The 24,694-nt window shown below is 35.9% G+C and overlaps 1 protein-coding gene, 1 long non-coding RNA gene and 1 pseudogene across 2 annotated transcripts; 1 reads left to right on the top strand and 2 right to left on the bottom strand.

Annotated features, from left to right (window-relative positions):
• Nucleotides 1–4,023: 4,023 nt before the first annotated feature.
• Nucleotides 4,024–5,689, bottom strand: LOC145793658 (patatin-like protein 6 pseudogene; annotated as a pseudogene).
• A 4,461-nt stretch (nt 5,690–10,150) lies between these two features.
• LOC145792414 (uncharacterized) lies at nt 10,151–10,979 on the top strand. Its single transcript, XR_014331819.1, has 2 exons — nt 10,151–10,515; nt 10,601–10,979. It is a non-coding gene; the product is annotated as an uncharacterized LOC145792414 (long non-coding RNA).
• Nucleotides 10,980–21,626: 10,647 nt separating this feature from the next.
• On the bottom strand, nt 21,627–23,063 carry LOC114281381 (endochitinase EP3). The gene is made up of 2 exons (XM_028223828.2): nt 22,420–23,063; nt 21,627–22,282 (listed from the first exon to the last, which is right to left on the bottom strand). Exons 1-2 carry the CDS (start codon nt 22,820–22,822, stop codon nt 21,873–21,875), a joined length of 813 nt encoding a protein of 270 aa, XP_028079629.2. The 5' UTR covers nt 22,823–23,063; the 3' UTR covers nt 21,627–21,872.
• Between the last annotated feature and the right edge of the window lie 1,631 nt (nt 23,064–24,694).

The following is a 24,694-nucleotide window of genomic DNA, read 5'->3' as shown; positions in this document are numbered from 1 at the left end:
GTTTTTAAAAGAAGTTTAAGTGGCCTATGAAATGCACTGATTCAGACACATCTGACTTGTGTTAAGCCGTTAAGAAGTAACGACCAAGTAACAATAAGATATTTCAAACCATCAAGTCAAGATTTGTGGGTTTATATAATATTGTGAGGACTAATTAGTTTAGGAAATAATATAGTCAAGATTGGTGGATCTAACACAATTTTTGAAGGCAAATTACACTCACAAATTACAAATTTTCAAGATTGTTGTTAATCGAATTGCATTAATTTTACTTTTAGCCTTTTAAAATTGCGTCGATTTAGATATTAGACTTAAATTAATGAACGAAATAATTCATTCACTCACCTCAAAGTAATTGAGGGGTTGATATCCAATTTAAACCGGGACAATTTTTTACTTAATGTGTATTCAATTTCTTAACAAATATTAGCCTTGTTTGGAAAGTAGGCTATTTTAATTAGCTATTTGAAATATTTTAGTCTGGCTAAAAAAATTATATTTAGAAAGTTTATTGACTTTTTTTGTAATTGATTTGATGGTTATGAGAGAAAAAATGAAACGATTATGGTTTAAATGTGACATTTTGTCATATTAGCTATTTTAGCTTAGTTTGTTTTTTAGTAGGCTATTTTAGCCAACTTTCTTCCCAAATAAGGCAATTATCAATTGGACTAAATTAATACAGCATAAAATATTAAAGTATAAAATTGATATAATTAGAATTACAAAATCAAATTGACATAAAACATAAATTATAGGAAGCACGACATAATTTGCTCAATAAATAAGTAATCAATATGATAATAAATATTAGGTGGACTATGAAAAAATAACTAGATTTCTAACAAAAAAAAAAAAAAAAAAAAACATAAGAAATAACTAGCACCAAACATTTTTAATTTTTAAAATTTTTTATTTCCTTGGGTCATACCAAACAAATTCGAAGGGCTCAGAACCCTATGAAACGGTTATATGATTCATCTTATTGCTTATGCCTTGGAAGAAAATCAAGTCTTTTACATACTCAAAAAAAGTAAAATAGAGTGAATTTTTCAAAAAGTTATCTTGATCCTATCTTCTTGTGTTTTTAGGCCACGCTTATTTGACAGATTAAGTTAGATAAAATTATTAATAAATTGATAATTAGTGAAGAGATTGTTAATATGAGAATTGTTAGTGAGGAAATTAAGTACAAATATATTTATTTTGATAATAGTGTGGGAGATGATTAGTGATGAGATTGTTAAATTATTTTTATATAAAATAAATAATTTTTATATTAAAAAAATAAATCAAATATAAAAACAAATAGGTGCACTTGATAATTATTTATTTATTTATTTATTATTATTTTTATATATAAAATAGACTCAATTTGTTTACTATTTTTCTAATTTCATTGTCTACCTAGCCAAGCTAGCATCCTTACTGAGGGGGTTACTAAGCCTCTTGAACTATCAATCCACCCTCCCACTATTACTAAGCCTTTTGGACTATTAATTTGCCCTCTCACTTCACTACCAAACACGCTATGAGTGGAACCCACAGTCATGATAGTCCAATCTGGCCATTCCCTTATAGTCAACACGATAGGAGTAGTTTATTGGAACTTTGAAGTAATCTTTTCATACTTTTCTATTTCAATATGGTGTTATTTTCATTTTTTTTTTTGGGCTAAAATTTTCTATTATTTATCTTAGTTTCATAGTTTCAAACATGGCTTTCAAAATTGAATCGGATTGGCCGGTCCGACCGATTGACCCGTTGACCAATCCAATTTTTGGTTCAAGTTACCCTACATAACTTTTTGTATTAAAACTTCAGTTTGGACCGATTGAACCGACAACCCACTTAAACTGCCCATCCATTGGACCATTAGGTTGACAACAATATTCCAAACCATTATTGATGGTACAAGGATTCAAACTTCCAACCTTTCACGATGTATTGTAAATGCTAACTACCAAGTTATTCATGCATCTATTGCTTTTAATTCTAAAATAATTGTATTATAAGTTTGTTTTAGTCTATCTATTTTATATCTATACTTTTTTTTTTCCCCTTGTGAACTTAATTTTTTTTTATAAATATATTACAAAGTTATTTATGAAATAATTATGACATCATGATTTGATTTCGATGCATCCACAATTGAATCAGTGACTCATCCACCTAATCATTTTTCTAATTTGCTCACCGATCAGTTTTCAAAACATTGATTTCAAAGCTATATATTATTACATAATTATTACAACACTTTTGAGGAAGCTGCAACTTTCAAATCCACTCATAAGTATTGATAGCTTTCAATAATGAAATCATAAGCAGCCTTAAAGGTGAAGCACCCATGAACAGAAGATTGTGCCTTTTTGATCATCTCCCCCAAAATCTAGGCCCAATAGTTTACCAATGTTTCATGGGAGATTCTATTTATCCCCAAAAAATCATTAAGAACTTCCTATTTCTAAGTACATCCTTTTCATTTATTTAAAATCTTATATTATTCTAACTACACCATATTATTTTTCCTAAGTTATCATTAATAAATTCAAATAATAAATAATAAAGAAATCAAAAAAAAAAAAAAAAGTATTTGAAAAATCTTTCAAATTGATGCACAGGAGGCACCCGGGAAGGACTCCATAATTAGAGTCACCATTGACAAGCTTCATCTCTTTTGCCTCCTTTTTTTTTTTTTTTTTTGTATCTCTTTCTTCTCTTGCTATTTTGCTATAACAATTTGCTGATTACTATGTGTTCGACAATTCTATTACTAGTTTGCTATTCTAATTTGCTGATTACTATGTGTTTGACAAAATGTTTGAATGGGAAAACACTCTTACACATTGGTTTTTTAGTATGTTGGAGCTCTCACATATTTCAGTTTATTTTTTTTCTTTAGTGGAATTTGTTTTATCTATATTTTAATGTAAAGTTATTTCTTTATTTATAATGTTAATGTTGATTGATGGTTTGATTTTTATATGAATACTTATCTTCTCTTTGATAGGTTGCTTTAAAATATTATCTTGATTATCATTTTCTTCCATTGTTTGATTGTTTAAACTTTTTTCTAGGGTTTAGAGTTTCTAAATAATAAAAAACAATGATATTAATGATAATAGTAAGTTTTGATAAAGTGAATTAAAGTTTTGGAGTGAGAAAGAAGAAGAAGAAGAAGAAGACGACAAACTAACTTTGATCTCTTACGGAAGAAAATGCAGATATTTGAATAGAAATAATAGATTAAGGTGTACCATGAGGAAAAAAAAAATTATTTTAAGATTTAATATGAGTTGTCCTTATTAGTAAATTCACATTAGGATATAATATGAATTAAAATTGGACGTACTAAGATATTTTTTGGATTCAAATAGAATGTCTCATGTTTCATCTCCTCCAAAATGGGCCTAATAATCTAGGCCCATTTCCATTGGATTGGATTGGGTTGGATCTCTTCATTTGGATCCTTACGTTCTTCTTCGTGTATAATCAGCCAACTGGTTCAGCTAAGGGAACTGTTAAACTCCACCTACCACTACCACCTACTACCACCTACTCCACCTACTACACCTACCACTACCACCTACTACCACCTACTCCACCTACTACACACCTACCTACTCTACTCTTCTATATATAGGAATCATTGTAAACATATTCATAACACAATCAATAATACATCAGTAGATACATTATTCTCTCTGTATTTCTTTCTTTATACATTGAATTTAACATGGTATCAGAGCTATAGGTTAAAGATCTTGGTGTTCTTCGCCTTCCGGCGGGCGGCAACCTTGCCTTGACCGCCCGCCGGATCTCAACCAATTGAAACCTCCATCAACTCCAGCAAGAGGCTCACAGGAAATGATCCATACCAACAACATCATAGCAACTCTCGTCATGAGCGTCACGATCTGAATGGCTTTGATCCTCTGCATCAGACATGATCCCTCTCCCTCATGGCCATGGTAGCTACATTTGCAGCAGCAGCAGCAAGACCATACTCATCATTTGTGGCAATTACTCACCAAAGAAGGGCCAAACGAGTTGTCTTTGCAAAGAGCATTTTCTGGAGCACTTCAACACGAAATCATATACGGCATCTTCTGATGCCACCTGGAGATCATCACTAGACAAAACTGCTTCAATTAGTGAAAGTACCAAAATGTCCTCCACTCCTCGCACGAACGGGAACTCCTGCTTGTTGTGTAGCACGTGCGTGATTGCCGCCGCCGTTGGGTTGCTCATCGCCAATCCCCCGTCGACCGCTATGCACAGGGTCTGCCCATCCACCGAACTCATTGAAACCGGTTCAAACACTGCCGGTTCAGTCGATGTAGCCCGGCAAACCTCCCAGAGCCGGAAGTCGAAGCTGTCTGTTTCCAAAGCATCGGCTCGCGAGAACACAAAGGAAGCCGAGCTAGAGAGATCATAACAGGGTATCAGAACCGGCTTCAATGTGTCTTTCAATGTCAAACTCCTTCCGTTGTCTATAAACACCTCTTTCATCGATTTTTCCAGACCGGCCGTTGATGAACCGGTAGAGCTGCCTGAACCGCCGCGTAAAATTTTTCTGATAATTCTTTCCTTGCGTAGCCAGAAACTTCCACGTGTCCTTCGCTTGGAAAATCGGACGGCTGTGGTCTTTGGTGCCGAAGAGCATCGCCGTGAAAATTCCTCCGACGCCGGCGCCGGCTGCAACGTCGAAGTAATCGGCGATTCTGGCATCTGGATTCCCCGATTTTGTCCTCAGAGCATTTTCGAGGTAGGCTAGTGCTTTTCCTGATAGAATGCTTCGCATTCCACCACCGACAATGCTGAGTATGCTGATTTTGCCTCTCTGGTTCTTGCTTTGGTGCTACTGCTTTATGCTTCACTATGTTGCTCCAACATGCTGCACTAATACCCGAAGCTTCCTCCGCCATGGCGAGTCGAAATGATGAAAAGATGAAAACATTTTTTTCAACGCACTCCCTCTCTCTGGTCCCTTTCTCTCCATCAGACCCACTTTAATCATATCCATCATTCCCCCTACTTTATTCCACCGACTCTATCATATTTTATTAATCTATCAACATCCACACAATTTGTTTTTGTTTAAAAAAAAATATATATATATATCTATATACGAAAAATGAGTGAGAGCTCTCTCTCTCTCTACTCAAGGACACCCATCACTATGTCTACTTTCCAACCCATCATCCACCTTTATTTTGCAACATCCATCTTCCCCACATCATTTCCTTTTGCTGGGCGTTACCCCAACTTTATTTTGACACATAGTTTTTCCATTAAAAAAAAAAAAAAAAAAAACCAAAAACAAAAATAATTTACAAATTTGCACAACAACCCATATTTTATTCATCTCAGGGATCAACCCCGATCACAATTTTACACACACACACACACAAAAAAAAAAAAAAAAAACAAAAACAAAACAAAACAAAAACAAAAACAAAAACACAACAAAACAAATCCAACACCCACAAACAAAAGATTTGTTTTCTTTTCTGCAGACGGCCATCCCCCGACCTCACTTCTTCGCCTCTTCCGTCGGTCTTTTCTTCTTGCCTCCGTCCTGGGCGGCCCTTGCCGGTGTTGCCTCTGTGTTTCCCACGCCGCCGAGCCCGTTCACTCCTTCCTGCTCCTCCACTGCAGCATATGGCGGACCTCCGAATCGGAACATAATGGTGGTCTTCCGTTTCAGCTCCTTGTTTTCCGCCTTTAGTACACATATTTCTGCTCGCGCATCCTTATACATGCGCTGGAGCAGCGCCAGTTGGGCGTTTAACTGCTGCACCTCATTTGTCCTACTCTGAAGCCGGTGCGACAAGTTTGTGACTGCCGTCATGGTCTCTACGCATGACTTCAATGTATACTGATTGGCCTCAATATCTGATTGTGCTGCCATTCTTTGCTCCACAGACTGCATAGGAAAGGTCAACGGAGCAAACTCAGGGGCGCTTGGTTGAGGTTCAAGGGCAACCGCACCAGTTATCTCTTTTGTGGACTCGTTGAGGTCTGGAAAGAGAGTAAGTAGACCACGGGAAGAAGAGGCCATGTTTTGGGTTGCTGAGTGTTTCAGAGAACCAGCGATTTCTGACTGGTAATGTCAGAACGGGTTGGTTACAGAATGTTTCAGAATGACAATGCTCAAGAGGTTTCAGCCTGGTTTGGTTTACACAGCCTCCGCATTGGTTTATATCGACAATGATGACGCGGCCGACACACCGCTCTGTCGCTCACGTGCATCGCCGCGTGTCTGGCGCGCCTTTTGACGCCGCTCGATGCTTTCTGTCGGGCATGGCTTTTGATGCAGTGGGCGCGCCTTTTGAGGGTGCGACTTTTGAGGGCTCGATAAATATATCTACATGTATATCTTTCGGGCAGCCTATATACCCAATCATACCGTATCTTCTACAACGGTCCGACATGACCCCATCAACTGTCCCGACATTGATTCCGGTTAGCTCCTACATGGGTCCAACAAGACTTTGTAAACTGTCCCGACATTGATTCCGGTTAGCTCCTTCATGGGTCCGACAAGACTCTGTAAACTGTCCCGACATTGATTCCGGTTAGCTTTTACAACGGTCCGGTATGACCCCGTAAGCTGTCTCGACATTGATTCCGGTTAGCTTCTACAACGGTTCGACACGACCATACAGTGTCTTCACCAACGGTCTGACACGACATACAGTGTTTCCTATCCTATTTTATCTTATTTGTCAGTTTATTTTTCACGTTTTGTTACTTTCTTCAAACTCAAGTTGGTTAGTTCCTATCTTTCTTGAGTTTGAGGGGGGCTGTTAAACTCCACCTACCACTACCACCTACTACCACCTACTCCACCTATTACACCTACCACTACCACCTACTACCACCTACTCCACCTACTACACACCTACCTACTCTACTCTTCTATATATAGGAATCATTGCAAACATATTCATAACACAATCAATAATACATCAATAGATACATTATTCTCTCTGTATTTCTTTCTTTATACATTGAATTTAACAGGAACAAATGAAAACTTACAGAATTCCACATTAGGAATAAATGGGGAAAAAAAGAAGAAGTGAAAGTTATTCCGTATAATATTTTGGTTGATTCGATTTGTATCGTTATAAAAATTTCGAAATGTGAAAACAAAAAACAGATTGAAAACAGAATTTCGATTGTTCTTAAAAGTAGTCGGTTTGATTCCATCATTTTTCTGACACTCCTCCATTACTTGCTTGCTTCAATATCCAAGCATGTATAATCTTTGAAATTCTACTTTGGAGATTCACAATTTTTGTAGAGGATTTTTCCCAAGTTCAGCTCGTAATATTGATTTAATGCGTTTCGCATGTTTTGTTTATCAAAATTCTAGGGACAGGTTTCCGAGGTTCAAGTTTTTAATTTCCTCATATTGATTCAAATCAAAAGAATTCAAGTCACAATCATTTCGTCCACGTACTAAAATCAAGTTGATTAATTACGTCTTGAAGAAGCCAACGACTAATACTGTTAGAATCAACTAAACAATAGATTTGATTTATTCCCTCTAGGCCATGACCAATCATGTGCCTAAACCTCTCGTTCATCCATGCCAATGGTATTATTACAGGGCAAAAATAATGCAAACAAACATACTACTAGTATTTTTTTTCTTCCATGTACCCAAAATTAGAAGGTACTGAAGAGCCAGCTTTACTGAACTAACTGTTAGTAATGGGCGCCCATGTGGCATGACCATTAGAATTTGAACCTTATCCAAATAGGTTTTGAAATTGAATTCAAACCTATTTAGGATAACCACTCAAGATACAGATATTATCAATTTTAACTGATATGGATAGATATAATAATATATTATATATCTGGAATATGGTTATGGGTGATTAAGAGAGAAACAACGTATGATCTGTTTCTACCCATATACTGACTCTCTCCCAAAAACAACGATCAAGTCTTTTGCACTGTGATTTGTGTGGGTGATATTCAATCTGTGATATCACTTCACTGCTGGGTTGGTTTATCAGTTTCTGGAAGCACGCGATTTATCCACGAGGTTCTATCATCAAAAAGGTATGATCTAAACATTTTATCCGTTGCATGTTTTGTGTTTTGATTTACATTGGTATCAGAGCATAGTTAATGGATATTTTCGTGTTTCCTTTAATCATGTGTACACTTTTATATGTATATGTATACATTATACACATGAATATTTGTAGAGGAGAAATTTTTTTTTTTTTTATCAGATTAGGAGCATAAATATATTTTTTTATGTTCATTAATGTCTTTTTTCATACCATAAATAGTTTTATTTTGAAAAAAGGAGTCCGGCAGTACAAAAATCGGACCAGAAAACACCCTGGAAGGCGGCGCGTGGTCTGCACCCGCCACCTGACGCCGCGAGCCGTTTCCACGCGCTCCCACGCGCAGCCACGCGCGCCCACGCGCCAGCTGCTCTACCGACGCGCCTGCACGCGCCCTCATGCGCGCGTCAGCGGCGCTGTCCACGCGCGTGCCCTCCGCGCCACCCACGCGCGTCGTGCTCTGAGCCGCGGGCTGAGCCGCGGGCCGAGCCGCGAGCCGAACTGCGCGCCGAGCCGTGAGCCGAGCCGCGCGCCGAGCAGCGATCTGGGCCGCGCGCCGAGCCGCGTGCTCAGCCGTGCCATTTTCCTCCGTCGGCTCGGCTGGCTTGGCTGTTGGCATGTTAGGCACTATTTGTTTTGTTTTAATTCTGAATCGCGTTAAATGGTCATAATTAATTCATTACATATTTGTTTTATGCGTGGCTTATACTGTTAGACTCAGAATTAATTTTTCTACATTCTGTAAAATTTTGAAAATTTTCAGAAAATATAAAATATTTTTTCTGTGTTAATAATTCATGTTTTATCCTTTAAAATGCTTCTGGTATTGCATAAATAATTTTCTGGGGTTGAAATATTTATTGTAGACTTCTGAAAGGTTTTATTATTTACTGGTAATATTGTCTCATTTTATCAGTTTCTGGATTTTTTTATTTCTAATTTTATGAGTATTTATTAGTCATTTAAAATTTCAGAATATTTCAGAAAAATTTCAGAATATTTTAGAATGATGTACATTTTAATTATGACATAATCTGAATATTGTTTCTGTTTATCAGTTTCTGGATTTTTTTATTTCTAATTTTATGTGTGTTTATTAGTTATTTAAAATTTCAGAAAATTTCATAAAATTCCAAAAATGATGTACACTTTAATTATGGCATAATCTGAATATTGAATACAACATATTTTTTTTTTTGGGTTTTTAATATGTTGCAATTAAAGAAGCATGATTATTTATTTATTTGAATTCCATCATTAAATAAATATAGCATGAGTTGTTTGTAAATTTATATTGAGATGCTATTGTATGGAATTTATCATGCTTTGTATATGCCATAAATAGTGGGAGATTATTTGATTGTTTTTTTTTTTTTTTTGCGCATGGAATGAAATTAAATTTTGATAATTATCACTAGAGGCGCAAGAGATGATTACGAGCATAACAAATTTTCGATCTTGAGACATGTGTAAAATTATTATTATTTAATTTAGATTCTTTTGCTGCAAAATATTTTATTTTGTGTTGCTATCATTAATATCCCCTGCGCATTTATTTACTTTGTATGTAGAAATGGCTGCTAAGACAGTGGTGGCAGACTTAACTAAGGGAGAGAAATTGGATGGCGACAATTATGATATATGGCGTCGTAAGATCCAATACCTCCTCAATGAGCAAGAAGTGTTGACCACACTTGAACAAGTGATGGTTGAGCCAGAGCAGGGCAATACAGCTCAACATCGTCGTGATCTTGAAGCCTTTCAGACTTGGCGTAACAAAGATCGGTGTGCGCGCTTTACTATGTTGAGCAGCATGCACAACGACTTGATTAGTGAGTTTGAGCATTGCCCGACTGCATTTGAGATGTGGGAAGCTCTCAAGCAAAAGTTTGGTATTACCTCTTTGGCAAAGCTACGTGGGCTGACTATGAAATTTGACTCATATCAGAAAAGGGTGCATCACTCGATGAAGCAGCATTTGAGAGTCATGTCAGCCATGATACGTGAGCTTGCGGTTGCTGGGCATAATTTGACTCAAGAGCAGCAAGTACAGGCTGTGATACGCTCTCTGCCAAATTCTTGGGAGCAGATGAAGCAGAACATGATGCATAATGAGAGTGTGAAAACATTCGAAGACATATCGCGTCATTTGGAGCTAGAGGCTGAGGGCCTTGAGGCGGCTAAGTCTGATGGTTCTGCTATGGTGGTTGAGTCAAGCTCATGTAGGACTTCTCAGTTCAAACGTGGAAAAGCAAAAGGTGCCCCTAAGAAGCAAGCAGCGGCTGCGCTTAAGCCCAATGGCGCTAGAAATTTCAAGCAAAGGGGCAAGAGAGGTGGTAAGAAGGCAAAGGCTAAATTGACATGCTTTAACTGTAACAAAGAAGGACACTTCGCTCGGGATTGCCCTGAGCAGAAGAAGGTACTCCTTTACTTAATTTCTCGCATTCAATGCTTTGTGTCTAGTCAAGCATTAATTGCTCATTCTCCTCATTTTTGGGTTGTAGACTCCGGAGCAACAGACCACATCGCGAGGGACAGAGTAGGGTTCGTTGAGTATCGCCGAGTACCTGCTGGGAGCAGAAAAGTTTACATGGGGAACGAGTCCAGTGTGGAGGTGCTTGGCATTGGCACATTCAAGCTGGAAATGCGACGAGGGCGCACCTTGTATCTTCATGATGTTCTTTATGCTCCGGATATTCGGCGAAACTTAGTTTCAGTTATTAGCATGATGAGCCTTGGTTTTAGTTTTTGTTTTGAGAATAATGGTGTTAGCATTTATTTGGGAACAATTTTTTATGGTTTTGGTTATCTTTCAGATGGTTTTTTAGTTTTGGATGTGGATGATTCTAGTATTAATAAAAATGCCAATGGCTCTATTTCTAATATTGCATCTTTTTGTGATAATGGTTCTATGAGATGGCATGCTAGATTAGGCCACATAGGGCAAGACAGGATGACTAGATTGGCTAGAGAAGGTCTTTTAGGCCCACTCGCTAGAGTCACTTTGCCTATTTGTGAGCACTGTCTTGCTGGAAAGGCAATAAGGAAACCATTTGGGAAAGCCATAAGGGCATCTATCCCATTGCAACTTATTCATTCTGATATATGTGGACCAATGAATGTGAGGGCAAGGCATGGAGCCTCTTATTTCATCACATTTATAGATGATTGCACACGTTTTGGTCATGTCTATCTGATTTCTCACAAGTCAGAAGCATTGGATTGCTTTAGACGGTATGTTAATGAGGTTGCGAATCAATTAGACAAGAGCATTAAAGCTCTAAGGACTGACCGAGGACGTGAGTATCTATCTGAGCAATTTAAAGTGCTCTGTGAGGAAAAAGGAGTTATCAGGCAATTGACAATTCCTAGGACTCCGCAACAAAATGGTGTAGCGGAGAGAAGGAATCACACATTGCTTGACATGGTTAGATCAATGATGGCGCAAGCTAATCTTCCAATTTCTTATTGGGGAGATGCTTTGTTGACTGCTGCCTACGTTCTTAACCGTGTGCCCTCCAAATCAGTTCTTTCCACCCCATATGAGATGTGGACTGGCAAAAAGCCTGATTTGGGCAATTTGCGGCCTTGGGGTTCGGCGGCTTACATATACAACGCTTCTCATAAGTTTGGGAAGTTGGGCCCTAGAGGAAAGAAGTGTATCTTCATTCGCTATAGTGAGCATTCTAAGGGCTATGTGTTTGTTGGGGAGCATCCGGATGGAAGTGTGACTGAAATTGAGTCGCGAGATGTGGATTTCCTAGAGGAGGATTTCCTTAGCAGAGGTGAGGTAACTAGAGAAGTAGAATTCTACGAGATGGAGGATCTACTTGAAGGCGCACCTAGTAGCTTAGTAGAGAATGAGGAAATAATTCCTCAAGCTCCTAGGGACAGTGGGAGCGATCTACCTACCCATGGATTAGATCCAATGGATGAGGATTCTCAGGATTCTCAACTACGTAGAAGCAAACGTGGAGCTATACCCCGTCGTCGTTTTGAGATTGAAGGGGAAGTATTCATGATTGCTCCGAGTGATGAGATGGAGCCTAAGAATCTCAAAGAGGCTCTCTCATCCCCTGCTAGTAAAGAATGGAGTACTACAATGGATGAAGAAATAGAGTCTATGAAGAAAAATCATGTCTGGGACTTGGTTGATTTGCCGCTAGGGCGCAAGACTATTGGGAACAAATGGGTTCTCAAAATCAAGCGCAAGGCGGATGGTTCCATAGAAAGGTATAAGGCTCGCCTAGTGGCGAAAGGTTACACCCAACGAGAGGGTGTGGACTATGAGGAAACTTTTTCACCAGTTGTAAGGTTTGCCTCTATTCGCCTAATCCTGTCCATAGTAGCTCAGTTGGACTTAGAGCTATATCAGATGGACGTTAAAACTGCATTTCTCAATAGAGAATTGGATGAAGAGATCTATATGGATCAACCAGAAGGCTTTGTGGCAGTGGGTCAGGAGCGCAAAGTTTGCAAGCTTCAACGATCTATTTATGGCTTAAAGCAATCATCCAGACAGTGGAATCTGAGATTTCATCGAGCCATTGTTTCGAATGGGTTTACGATGATTGATGAAGATCACTGTGTGTACGTTAAGCGGTCCAAGGACATTTTTTTGATATTGTCATTATATGTAGATGTCATATTATTGGCTGGAAATGACAAGGAGATGATTGTCGCCACTAAAATGTGGTTGTTCTCTACATTTGAAATGAAGGACATGGGTGAGGCGAGCTATGTGCTCGGTGTTAAGATCCTTAGGGATCGCTCTAGGAGACTTCTTGGTTTGTCTCAAGAGACTTACATTAAGACTATTCTAGAGCGGTTCCAGATGCAGAGCTGCAAACCCATTGACACTCCTGTTGCAAAAGGCGAGAGCCTAAGCCTTGATATGGGTCCTAAGACTCAAGAAGAAAATGAAAAGATGGCCCGTGTTCCCTATGCAAATGATGTTGGAAGCTTGATGTATGCTATGATGTGTACACGTCCTGACATTTGTTATGCAGTCGGATTGGTGAGTCGTTACCAATCCAACCCAGGACCAGCTCATTGGAAAGCAGTTAAGAGGATATTACGATATCTTAGAGGGACTGCAGATTACACACTTTGCTACCAGAGTTCAGATCTACATCTAGTTGGCTATTGTGATGCTGACTGGGGAGGAGACCTAGATGAGCGTAAGTCTACTTCAGGCTATGCTTTCATGCTTAGCGATGGTGCTATTTCTTGGAGCAGTAAAAAGCAATCTTGTATCGCCTTATCGACTATGGAGGCTGAGTTTGTGGCTTGTTCATCTGCCGTTCAGGAAGCCATGTGGTTGAGGAGATTCCTTCAGCATTTGGATGTTGTCACACACACTTCAGACCCAGTGACTATCCATTGTGACAGCATGGCTGCACTCACTTATGCTAAGGATCCTAAATACCATGGCAGAACCAAACACATTGATGTGAGGTTCAACTTTATCAGAGATATTTTGGCGCAGAAAGAAGTGATCCTGGAGCACATCCCTACGAGTCGCATGGTTGCGGACCCTTTGACTAAACCCATTGCTAGAGATGTTTATCTTACTCATGTTAGGGCTTTAGGACTACGTAGGTGGTGATATTTGTTATGTGTATTCAGTTGAACTCATTTTTTTGGGGATATTTATGCCATTAGTATTCATACTTGTTTCTATTACACATTTATGTTTACTACTTTTAGTAATGGTTTGTGAATTAGCATACACAAAATAATTAAATTGATGTTAGCAGGCAAGATTGGCTCACTCACACGAGCAATCGCCCTTAGCGCTAGGTAGCGAGTAAGGATGAGACTAGAAGCTAAAATTATCCACTAGCTATGTCGCGTTGGTTGGAGCCAATATGAGGTCTTGTTAGAGACCGACCATGGATATGAGAGTACCCACTTTTCCATGATATGTCTGTTATGGATAGCCAGATGCGAGATCTCATTTGATGCCTGAGAGGCGAGCAAATAGAGAATTCGAGTTAGACGCTAGGAAGCGACTCGTGCGCTTAAGAGCGACTAGACTAAGATCTGTATGGTGTGTGAGTTTAACATCACTCTTTGGAAGAGTAACTCCACTATAACATGCATTCATACTGCATGTGCTTATCGACCCGTTAGCGAGGTGAAAGAATGGATCCCTGCTTCTTCACCGTGTGAGTCCTAAAAGTCATTTTTTTCTAAATGACTTCACTTTGTGCCTTTTGTGACCTTTGACTATGTCATAAGATGAGGAGTTGATGTTCAGCTACTTTGGTATGTTGCCTGCGGTCATGTATGATTCGGTTTTAAGGGACATTACTGGGAAAGCGGTCAATTTCAAATTGAATGATATGAGGGTGAAGGAAAGATCATCTAGTTCTACATCTCTGCTCTATATTCACCGTCGACAACTCACATCGCTCTTTATAGGATGCTGATTGGGTGTGAATATAATGCGGGACTTAGGAGAGTCAAACATGCTCTTTGAGGGATTAGAGATGTTTTTGGACTGATGTAGCTAGATGGGTTTGCGTACATGAGACACTATTTCTGTTCTTTTTGGATTGATGTCTCTATGCTGACTCATATTGAGTTTCTAGTATAGAGCTCCCACATACAGGTGTTCTCAGCGGTCGCACGGTGCATTGGCTAGTATGAGATTGTTCATTTTTTGGGAGATTGAGATAGAGATGTGGCAGTGTCATGCCAACTCATGTGCGAGTGGGAGATGTTAGTAATGGGCGCCCATGTGGCATGACCATTAGAATTTGAACCTTATCCAAATAGGTTTTGAAATTGAATTCAAACCTATTTAGGATAACCACTCAAGATACAGATATTATCAGTTTTAACTGATATGGATAGATATAATAATATATTATATATCTGGAATATGGTTATGGGTGATTAAGAGAGAAACAGCGTATGATCTGTTTCTACCCATATACTGACTCTCTCCCAAAAATAACGATCAAGTCTTTTGCACTGTGATTTGTGTGGGTGATATTCAATCTGTGATATCACTTCATTGCTGGGTTGGTTTATCAGTTTCTGGAAGCACGTGATTTATCCACGAGGTTCTATCATAAAAAATGTATGATCTAAACATTTTATCCGCTGTATGTTTTGTGTTTTGATTTACACTAACAGCTGAGATTATCACCAGGGGATAATCTTGACTACCATCTTCCATGTTTTTTTTGTACAGGCCACTCGGTCAATTCAAAATTTTAAATTTTGACTCAAATAAAATAGCACCCACAATTTTGCCCTATTTCACAATATTATCACCATTTTCTTAGTAAAAAGACTAAAAATTAGCCTTCGTCCAACCAAAACCCATCTCAGAAAACAACGGCATAATTGTAATTAAGTTTTTGAAAATCCTAACCGTTGACAAACTCACGCTTGAAAAACCCACAGATTCATGATATCCGCCACCACAACAGACCACCCTCATATATCACACACATATAATCAACAAGCAAAGCATAGACTATTTCAAAAATGGTACTTGGTCAACACATAATAAAGCTCTGTAATGCCGTTTCAAAAAATACCAAATTTCATTATTCAAAGTGTTTTCACCATAGTCCAAGCATACAACAACCAATTATTCAACTATAAATACTCCAAACCCCTACAGTCTTTTGTCATAACACATCTCCAACAACTAAAAGCTCTCTCATCAAACATTGTCAGGTTTGGGTTTTCTGCTTCCATACCAAAGATGTATTTCTCCCGAAAAAGAGTAGTACTGATCGTTTTTGTGATCTTTGTTGCCTTTTTGTGTGAAACACATGTCGGGGCAACGAGGGTTTTATCAGAGGATTTTGGCTGTGGAAACCGCATTGCGACATACCCATCCGTGTTTGAGAAAGCCAAGCTGTCTGTGGCATGTTGGCTTGAACGCTTACCATCTGGACCTAGCCCAAGAGGTCCAGGCCACTGAATCATGGAAGTTTTTGAAGGACATGTTAGCCAGTCACAAGAAGTATATACACGATTTGGTTTTTGTTATACATGGAATACTTAGAGGATACAAGTGTAAATGAATAAACAAAATTCTCTTATTTTTATTGTATGAATAAACAAAAGTATAATTTGAATCAATTCTCATACCAGGCTTCTGATCTTGTGTTGCTGTTGTTGTTTTTTTTTTCTTTTTCATATTTTTTTTTTTAATTTTTATAATATAGTTTATGGGTTATACATGGCTTTCACATTATTGGAAAACAACAATATTGCATCTCCTAATTTATCATCTCTAAAGGTTAGATCTCAAATGATGAAATGTTTGATAAATCAAAATTTGACATTTATCATATATATCATTCGATGTCTCAAGCATTTTTCATTGAAAAATTCTAGCTGGTGAGAATGTTCAAGAAAGTACTAAAAATTTGATGTGATGCCTATTACACTCAAAATGAATATGATTCATACATTTCAAATTTGGATACCTTTCTATTTTTTTAAAAGTATGTAATATTGTTATTCTTATATCAAAATGCTTTAATTTTTTTTTAAAAAAACCAAAATATTGTTTCGAGTTTAAATCGATTGTATACAATTATACTTGATTGTGGTATTAAACACATGAGAGTGAATCTGATGGACACATTTCAAATTTGAAGTGTATTTATTAACTTGATGAACCTAATATCTTTTTGTCCAAGACCACTTGTCCTAGAATGCACAAAATATATTTTCAAGCATAGAGTGTAAAGCAACCATTTTGCTACTATTGTTTACTTCAAATCCATTATAAAGTATGTTTCCCTAAATAATTGCATAGTTTGCAGCAGAAGTAATTGTTGTTTATTATTTTTTTTTTGGCTTCAATTGATGAAACATTGATGTTTTTAAAAGAAGTTGGTGACCTATGAAATGCACTGATTCAGACATATCTGACTTGTGTTATGCTGTTCAGGACTAACGACCAAGTAACAATACTATATTTTGTTGGAGTACTTAGCAAAATAAATAAATAATTGTAGCGTCAAAATAAACATGGGTAAAAATTATAATTATGAGAAGACATTAGATTTACTTGATTCGACAAATTTGCCTATATTTATGGATATTACCTTTCGTCCATTATATTAAATATGTGTTACATATCATATCTTCAGATACATGAAAATACAATAAATCGGACTGAGGCGCAGTAATCTCACTCTCTTGAAGGAGATTCAAACCCTTATCGGTTGGTAAAAACTATCACTCTTCGATATAGCAGAATATCACATATTAGCCTATCTCCCTCAGGATATAACAACCCAACTTTTAGTCATGTTGACTCCATCAACTCTGCACAAACAGGGCTAACCCTAAGTTTTCAAGGGCCTAAGGCGAAACGAAAAAAAGGGAGCCTATATTCATTAAAAAAAAAAAAAACCCAATTTGGTATCACTACCCACTACAAGAAAAAGCATCTTTGGCGACTAAAAAAGCACATTTGGTCGCTGAAAGTATAGGTTTTGGCAACTAAAAAAGTATTAGTCGCCAAAAGTGGTAATTTTAGAGGGAATTAAAATTTTTAACGACTAAAAAATAATTAGTAGCCAAAAGTATAGAATTGGTGACTAAAATTATGTTTAGTTGTCAAAAGTGGTCTCTTTTTTTTTTCTAGTAAATAATTTATTTTTACATAAATTATGTTCAATAAAAAATAATTATCTTTATATATATACTTTTATATTAATGCGGGTTCATGTACTATATAAATAATATATATTGCATATATAATCATATGGTGTTATAGAGACGTAGTGGAAAGAGCGTATTGTATAAGGTTTATGGTGTGGAAGGTTGATGGTTTAAATTTCCACAAGAGCAGATGAGAAGCTAGTGAGTGTAATTTTTTTTTTTTTTCACGAATGAGCTTTTGGCCACTAAAGGTTTAGTCGCTGATTCCTTGAGTATTGGTGACTAAAACATTGGTCGGTAAATATATAATTTAAAAAAATACAATTGACTATTGGCAACTAAAACATTGATCGGTAAATGTATAATTTAAAAAATATAATTGATTATTGGTGACCAAAGCTTTGGTCGCTAAAGACTTGCTTTTTGGTGACTAAGTTTTTTAGTGGCCAATACCTTTCCCAACCGTTTTTCGGCGACTAAATCGGCGACTAAAAAATTTAGTCAGGGAAACTTAAAAATCGACTTTTGAGGACTAAAAATTGACTTTTGGTGACTAAAAATTTAGTCGCAAAATGTGTTTTTTCTTGTAGTGACCGGTGATTGATATTAAAATAAATATCAAAATGTATTCATTCTAGAGTGAAAAAAAAAAAAAAACTACCAGCGATTGATGCTTAAATAGATATCAAAATGTATTCATTCTAGAGTACAAAAAAATAAAAATAAAAAATAAATAAAAATAAAATTACCATAAGGTATAATTCAAATCAACAAAACAAATTAATTAATCAACCAAATTAATTGATGAAATGTTCTAGCAATGTGAAGCAAACAAATCTACTTGTTTCTTGCTACCAAAATATTTATCAAGTGCTCCCGATTGAGATTGAATTAATTGTTGTACTTTCATTTTCTTCTTTCTCTTTTCATTTCCAGAACTATACTTATTAGGAAACATAACTATAATCACAATTCAATCCACAAATCACAACCTATTGATTATTTCATATATAATAGTAAAAAAATAGAAAAAATAATTTAATGAAACAAAACTAGGGCAAAAAAATTAGGGAAAAATTATTCATTCCACTAAAATCTGATAAATAAAAAAGGTTAAAAAAAAAATTAGGACAAATTTATTATTCCACTAAAATCTGATAAAAAAGAAGGTAGAAAAAAATTAGGACAAATTTATTTATTTCATTAAAATCTAATAGTAAGAGGGAGAGAGAGAGATGGGAGACTTACGGGGTGAGAGAGAGAAAGAGAGTCGCTGCCGTTGATAATTTGCAATTAATATCTGCCGTTGCTTAGTGCTCTGCTTATGCTTGGTATGCTTCCTTTCCTTCGTCACTTTATGAGAGAGAGAGAGCTTGTATGCATTATTCTTCTCCTTGGGCCATCAACACTTTTTGTAGATTTTTTAATTTTAATTGGGCTAAATCACACTTATAAATAAATATGGTCCAACAGAATATTTTTGAGCCTTTTAATTGGCCCTAAAATAACAAAAATAATTTGGGCCAATTTAAATTTATAAAATACTTTAATACTTTAGTAAGTTTGGAGCCCATATTTTGGGCCAAATTTTTTAGGCCTAAGGCACCGGCCTCAATGGCCTTAGCCCAGGGCTGGTACTGTGCACAAATAAGTGAGTCCAAAGTTTTACCACAAAAACACCTATTTAGGTTGCCTAAACATTTCTGTATAAACACAATATAAAATGTATACACACTCATATTCTTCATGTATACTTCCTCATATATATACACATCCATCAAAACATGAAGAGTCTCATATTAAATATAATAATAAATCAATTGTATCTCATAACTTTTCACGTGACTCAAATCTTTTCAATTCATCATATTGCATTATTATATAATTTTTAACTACACGTTATGACATAATATATATATACATATATATAATATTTTAATATTAAAATAACATGAGTGCATCGATCCACCAACATATTTCAAACCATCAAGTCAAGATTTGTGGGTTTATATAATATTATGAGGACTAATTAGTTTATGAAATAATAGTCAAGATTGGTGGATCTGACACAATTTTTGAAAACAAATTACAAATTTTCAAGATTGGTGTTAATCTTTTTTTAGATTTATAGTTCTAATTGCATTAATTTTTTCTTTGACTTTTTAAATTGTATCGATTCAGATATTAGACTGAAATCAGTGAACAAAATAGTTCATTCAATCTTCTCAAAGTGATTGAAAGGTTGACATTGAATTTAAAATGATGTATTCTTGAACAATTTTGCACTTAATTTCTATTCAATTTCTTAGTGGATATTAACAATGGAACTAAATTAATACAATGTAAAAAATTAAAGTGCAAAATTGATTGAAGAAACTACATTACATGAAACCGTTATTATAATTGAAATTATAGACTAAACTGAAACTTGAAAGAAACTACATGAACTATTAGTAAATTGTGCCCTTTTTTAAGCTTTCAAACAAAGTCATTGAATCAAATTGGGGAGGCCTAAAATTATATTTTCTTTGAACAATACAAGTTTGATTCTGATTACAATAATAAATATTTAAGTAAATTGAAGAAACCACTACAGATTTCTAAACAAAAAAACGTAAGCAATCTAGTGACATGTACCAAGCAAATATATATACATATATATATATATATATATTGTTTATGATCAGAATCATTTTGTGACCGTTATATGACTCATCTTTGTATACCTATGACTAAGACTGAGGAAGAGCAAAAAATAAAAAGTTTTTTACATACTCAAGAAATGTAAAATACTGTGAATTTTCAAAGAGTTTTGTTGATCTTATCTTCTTGTGTTTAATGGTCAACACAATAGGAACGGGTCATTGTGAGCATTTGTTGAGTTCATGGAATTGTTAACTGTCGTCTGGTACCTTTTGGATATGTTGTTATTTATGTGGTGGTGTTTTTTCTTCTAAAAAATTCTATTATTCATTTTAATTTCATACTTTCAAAGCTATATTATTACATAATTATATCAAGACTCCTCTCCAAGCATGTTTACACTTTGAAACTCTGCTTTGGATATTCTGATTTTGTAGAGAAATTTTCCTACTTTCAGCTTGTAATATTGATTTAATGGGTTTTCATGCTCTGTTTAATCAGAATTTTAGGGGACATGTTTTCCAATTACAACAGTCTTACCTAATTATCATGTTGTATGACTGTTTTTTTTTTTTTAAAAAAAAAAAAAAAAAACTATTCTAGCTGATTACATTTTCAATCCTAGTTATTCATCCTACCATTAGACTTGACCATTTTTTAAAAAGGGTCTTTCTAATTAACAATCAGTCATAAATCATACAAAGAAATAAAATTGAAGAATACAAGACAAGTGGTTCAGCTAAGGAAACAGATGAAAACTTATAGAATTCCACATTAGGAATAAATGAAAAAAAGAAACAAGAAAAAACAAGTGAAACTTGTTCTGTATAATATTTTGGTTGATTCGATTTGTATCGGTATAAAAATTTCCAAATGTGAAAACAAAAAACAGATTGAAAACAGAATTTCGATTGGTCTTAAAAACAGTCTATTCGATTCCATCATTTTTCTGACACTCCTAGGCGTGATATCCCCTTCCACTTCCAAAGATGAATTATTGACAAATCCATTACTTCGCTTTTTTTAATATCCGAGCATGTATAATCTTTGAAATTCTGCTTTGGAGATTTCACAAATTTTGTAGAGGATTTTTCCCAATTTCAGCTCATAATATTGATTTAACGTGTTTCGCATGCTCTGTTTATCAGAATTCTAGGGGCAGGTTCTGAGGTTCAAGTTTTTAATTTCCACAGATTGATTCAAATCAATAGAATTCAAGTCACAATCATTTTGTCTATGTACTAAAATCAAGTTGATTTATTATTTCTTGTAGAAGCCAACGATTAATACTGTTCAGCATCAACTAAACAATAAATTTAATTTATTCCTTCTAGGCCATGACCAAACATGTACCTAAACCTCTTGTTCATCCATGCTAATGGTATTATTACAGGGAAAAAATAATTCAAACAAACATACTACTATTTATTTTCTTTCTTCCATGTACCCAAAATTAGATGGTACCGAAGAGCCAGCTTTGGTGAACTAACAGCTGAGATTATCACCAGGGGCAACACCAAATTGGCTGCAATAGTTAGTGTAGAGATTAACGCGGGCAGTCACAAGATCAGTTCTTTTTCCATCGCATTCAACGGCACCATTAATTGCTCGGATTGTTGCACCAAACCCTTGTCCAGTAGTCATTACAGAGTGAACATTTTGCATCCAAAACCACAAGGCCGCCTTGAACGATACGAGTGAATCTGTTGCCACAGTTTCCGGGTTGGCTAGTCCATCGAATCCAATGAAATCTCCAGCAGGACCGTAGTTGTAGTTCCAGGACAGCTGAAGAGGCCCTCTTCCATAGTAACTCTTGTTTGGTGCACATGGGTACTGTGTATATGTTGCATTGCAGTAGTTTGAGCTTGGGCTTGTCTCATCTATGTTGCAAAAATCTGCAGGAAAAAAAATAATTTTGGGTGTCAAATTCAAAATGTAAAAATTAATTGATTTAGTGCACATAAAATGTATATAAATAGACATAAAGACAGATGAGTGAAATTGGGGCAAAGAAATTATGTTGAAATCTTACATCCAGTCTCATGAGTAGCATGTGCAAAGAAAGCAGCAATTTCGCGCTTAGAATCATCAGTAGTTCCAATGGTACCAAAAGCAGAGAAAGAACTGAGAGCATTAAGAAATGCCGACCGGGTATAGAAGCTGGTCCCGACACATCCAGCAGGAGCTTGATTGATTATCCCATCGAAAAATGCCTGTGTCACAATATCAGAAACCGACACACCATTGGAACCGGTGCAAGGCCCTGACTGGCATCCTGTACCACAGTAGGCAGCGTCCTGGCCACAATAACCGGCCTGGCTGCAGCAGTATCCTGTAGCACAACCACAATTCTGACCCACTACGATTTGTGGCAGGACTACTCCGGCCAGGATGATTAGTGTTAGGAAGGTGTTTTTTAAAGTGAGGGATACCATTTTTGGGGGAAGAAAGTGTGTTGGAATGGAGGGAGATGTGTGGTCTGAAAGTAAGGTTTGGAAGAGAATTTATAGACTCAACTCAACAATGTAAGGTGGCTTTCGAATTGAAGAGGAGACCCATTCAATTATGAGAAATCGTGTTTATTTTGGTTGTGTCTTGACCTTGACTTGTCAAAAGAGGACTATCGTAATCTCTCACTTGTTATATGAGTACACGGAATTTGTTTACAAAAAATGTAGGCTGGGTTTGGTATGCAATTGTTATCATGATTTTACACCCCTATCCGAGTGTGGTGTTGGGTTATAATTTTTAAAAATTAATTTTATATTTATTTTTACAAACTCGTTTCAGGCAAGTCGTTCGGCCGGTTGAACAGAACAGTGCTCTTTTTTTTTTTTGGAAAATTAGCACTTGTTATTTTTTATATTTTAAATAAAAAAATATTTTTGAAATTTTTTAAATTTTTTTGCGAATTTTGAATAGAATTTTAAGTTGTGTGTTAGGTTATGAGTTGTAAATTTTTTGAATCAAATATCATATGTCATATCAAAAATTTCAAACTCAATTCAAAACTCTTTTCAAAACTCATAACTAAACAAATTTTCTATACCCAAATCATAATTTTAAAATTCACAAACTCAAAATATAACTCTATTATCAAATCATAATTTTAAAACTCTACCAAACGCTATCTTAAGTTGTGTTTGGTTTAGTTTTGAAATTATGATTTAAATGTGGAGTTGTGATTTGAGTATGGAATTGTGAGTTGAGTTTTTGAGAAAAGAAAATTTATTTGGTTATGAATTTTGAAAAGAATTTTTGAATTTTGAAAAGAGTTTTGAGTTTTGAAATGAGTTTTGAGTTGTATTTTGAGTTTTGAGTTGTATTTTAAATTTTTTAGATTTATTTTTTTAAAATATTAAAAAATGTTTAACAAAATTTTAAATATATAATTTTTATTTAGATATTTTTAAATTTTTTTATTTTAAATTTTTTATTTTATTTTGTAAATATTTTAATTTCTTTTTAATTTTAGTATTTTAAACTTAAAACACAACCCCACACTCAAATCGTAACCAAACACATAACTCAAAACTTAATTCAAAAATTATTTTCACAACTTATAACCAAACACATAACTCGAAACTACACACTACTTTCTGTTAGAAATGGTTATAAAATTCTAGATAAAACTAGAATTTTTTTCCTAAGTTTGGTCTATTTTTTAGGTGGGCCTCGTGCGTCGATTTTCACGGGTCAAAGTGGTAACGCGTTCTATGCCGCGTTGTGATTCACGTGGTATATTTGGTTGCTCAAAACCATTACCGAGTGAATGGGAAATTGAAGCCAAAGTGTGCTCCATGGAAATGGAGTTTTGGTGGAAATTCCTTAAGGTTGTAAAATGGCTTGTCCCACATTGATTTGGTGGGAGGTTTTGAATGAGTTTATAAGGCTTGGGTTTCGTACTTGGGGTGTGCTCCAAGGGGTACTCAAGTGTTTTAGAGGGAGAGGTTATGGGCAAAATGGGCTAGACCCATTGGACCCAAAAATCACCACACGCGCACGCGCTGCCGCCGACGTTCGTCCGGGCAGGCTTGGGCGTGGGTGTGAGGTTGGGTTGGGCTTGTTTGGCCCAATACTAATCTTTTTGGGCGAAAAACATTTGAATTTAATTTTATTTTTTGGTAAAATAAAATTCATAATTCAAAATTAAACTGGTTTGGTTTTACTGTACATCCAAACAGGGCCCTTCCCGAAATAAACCAGTTTGGTATTATTGCACACCCAAACAGGGCCCTTCCCGTTTTGTTATCTGTTTGAAATATAACTCAACAGATTCAAATCTGTTTGAATTCAAAACCAACAGG

This window comes from Camellia sinensis, chromosome 6, assembly GCF_055761805.1.
Source record: "Camellia sinensis isolate YWXY chromosome 6, ASM5576180v1, whole genome shotgun sequence".
Lineage (NCBI taxonomy): Eukaryota > Viridiplantae > Streptophyta > Magnoliopsida > Ericales > Theaceae > Camellia > Camellia sinensis.
Note: the sequence above shows the minus strand (reverse complement) of the source record. Positions and strands in the feature narration are given on the sequence as shown.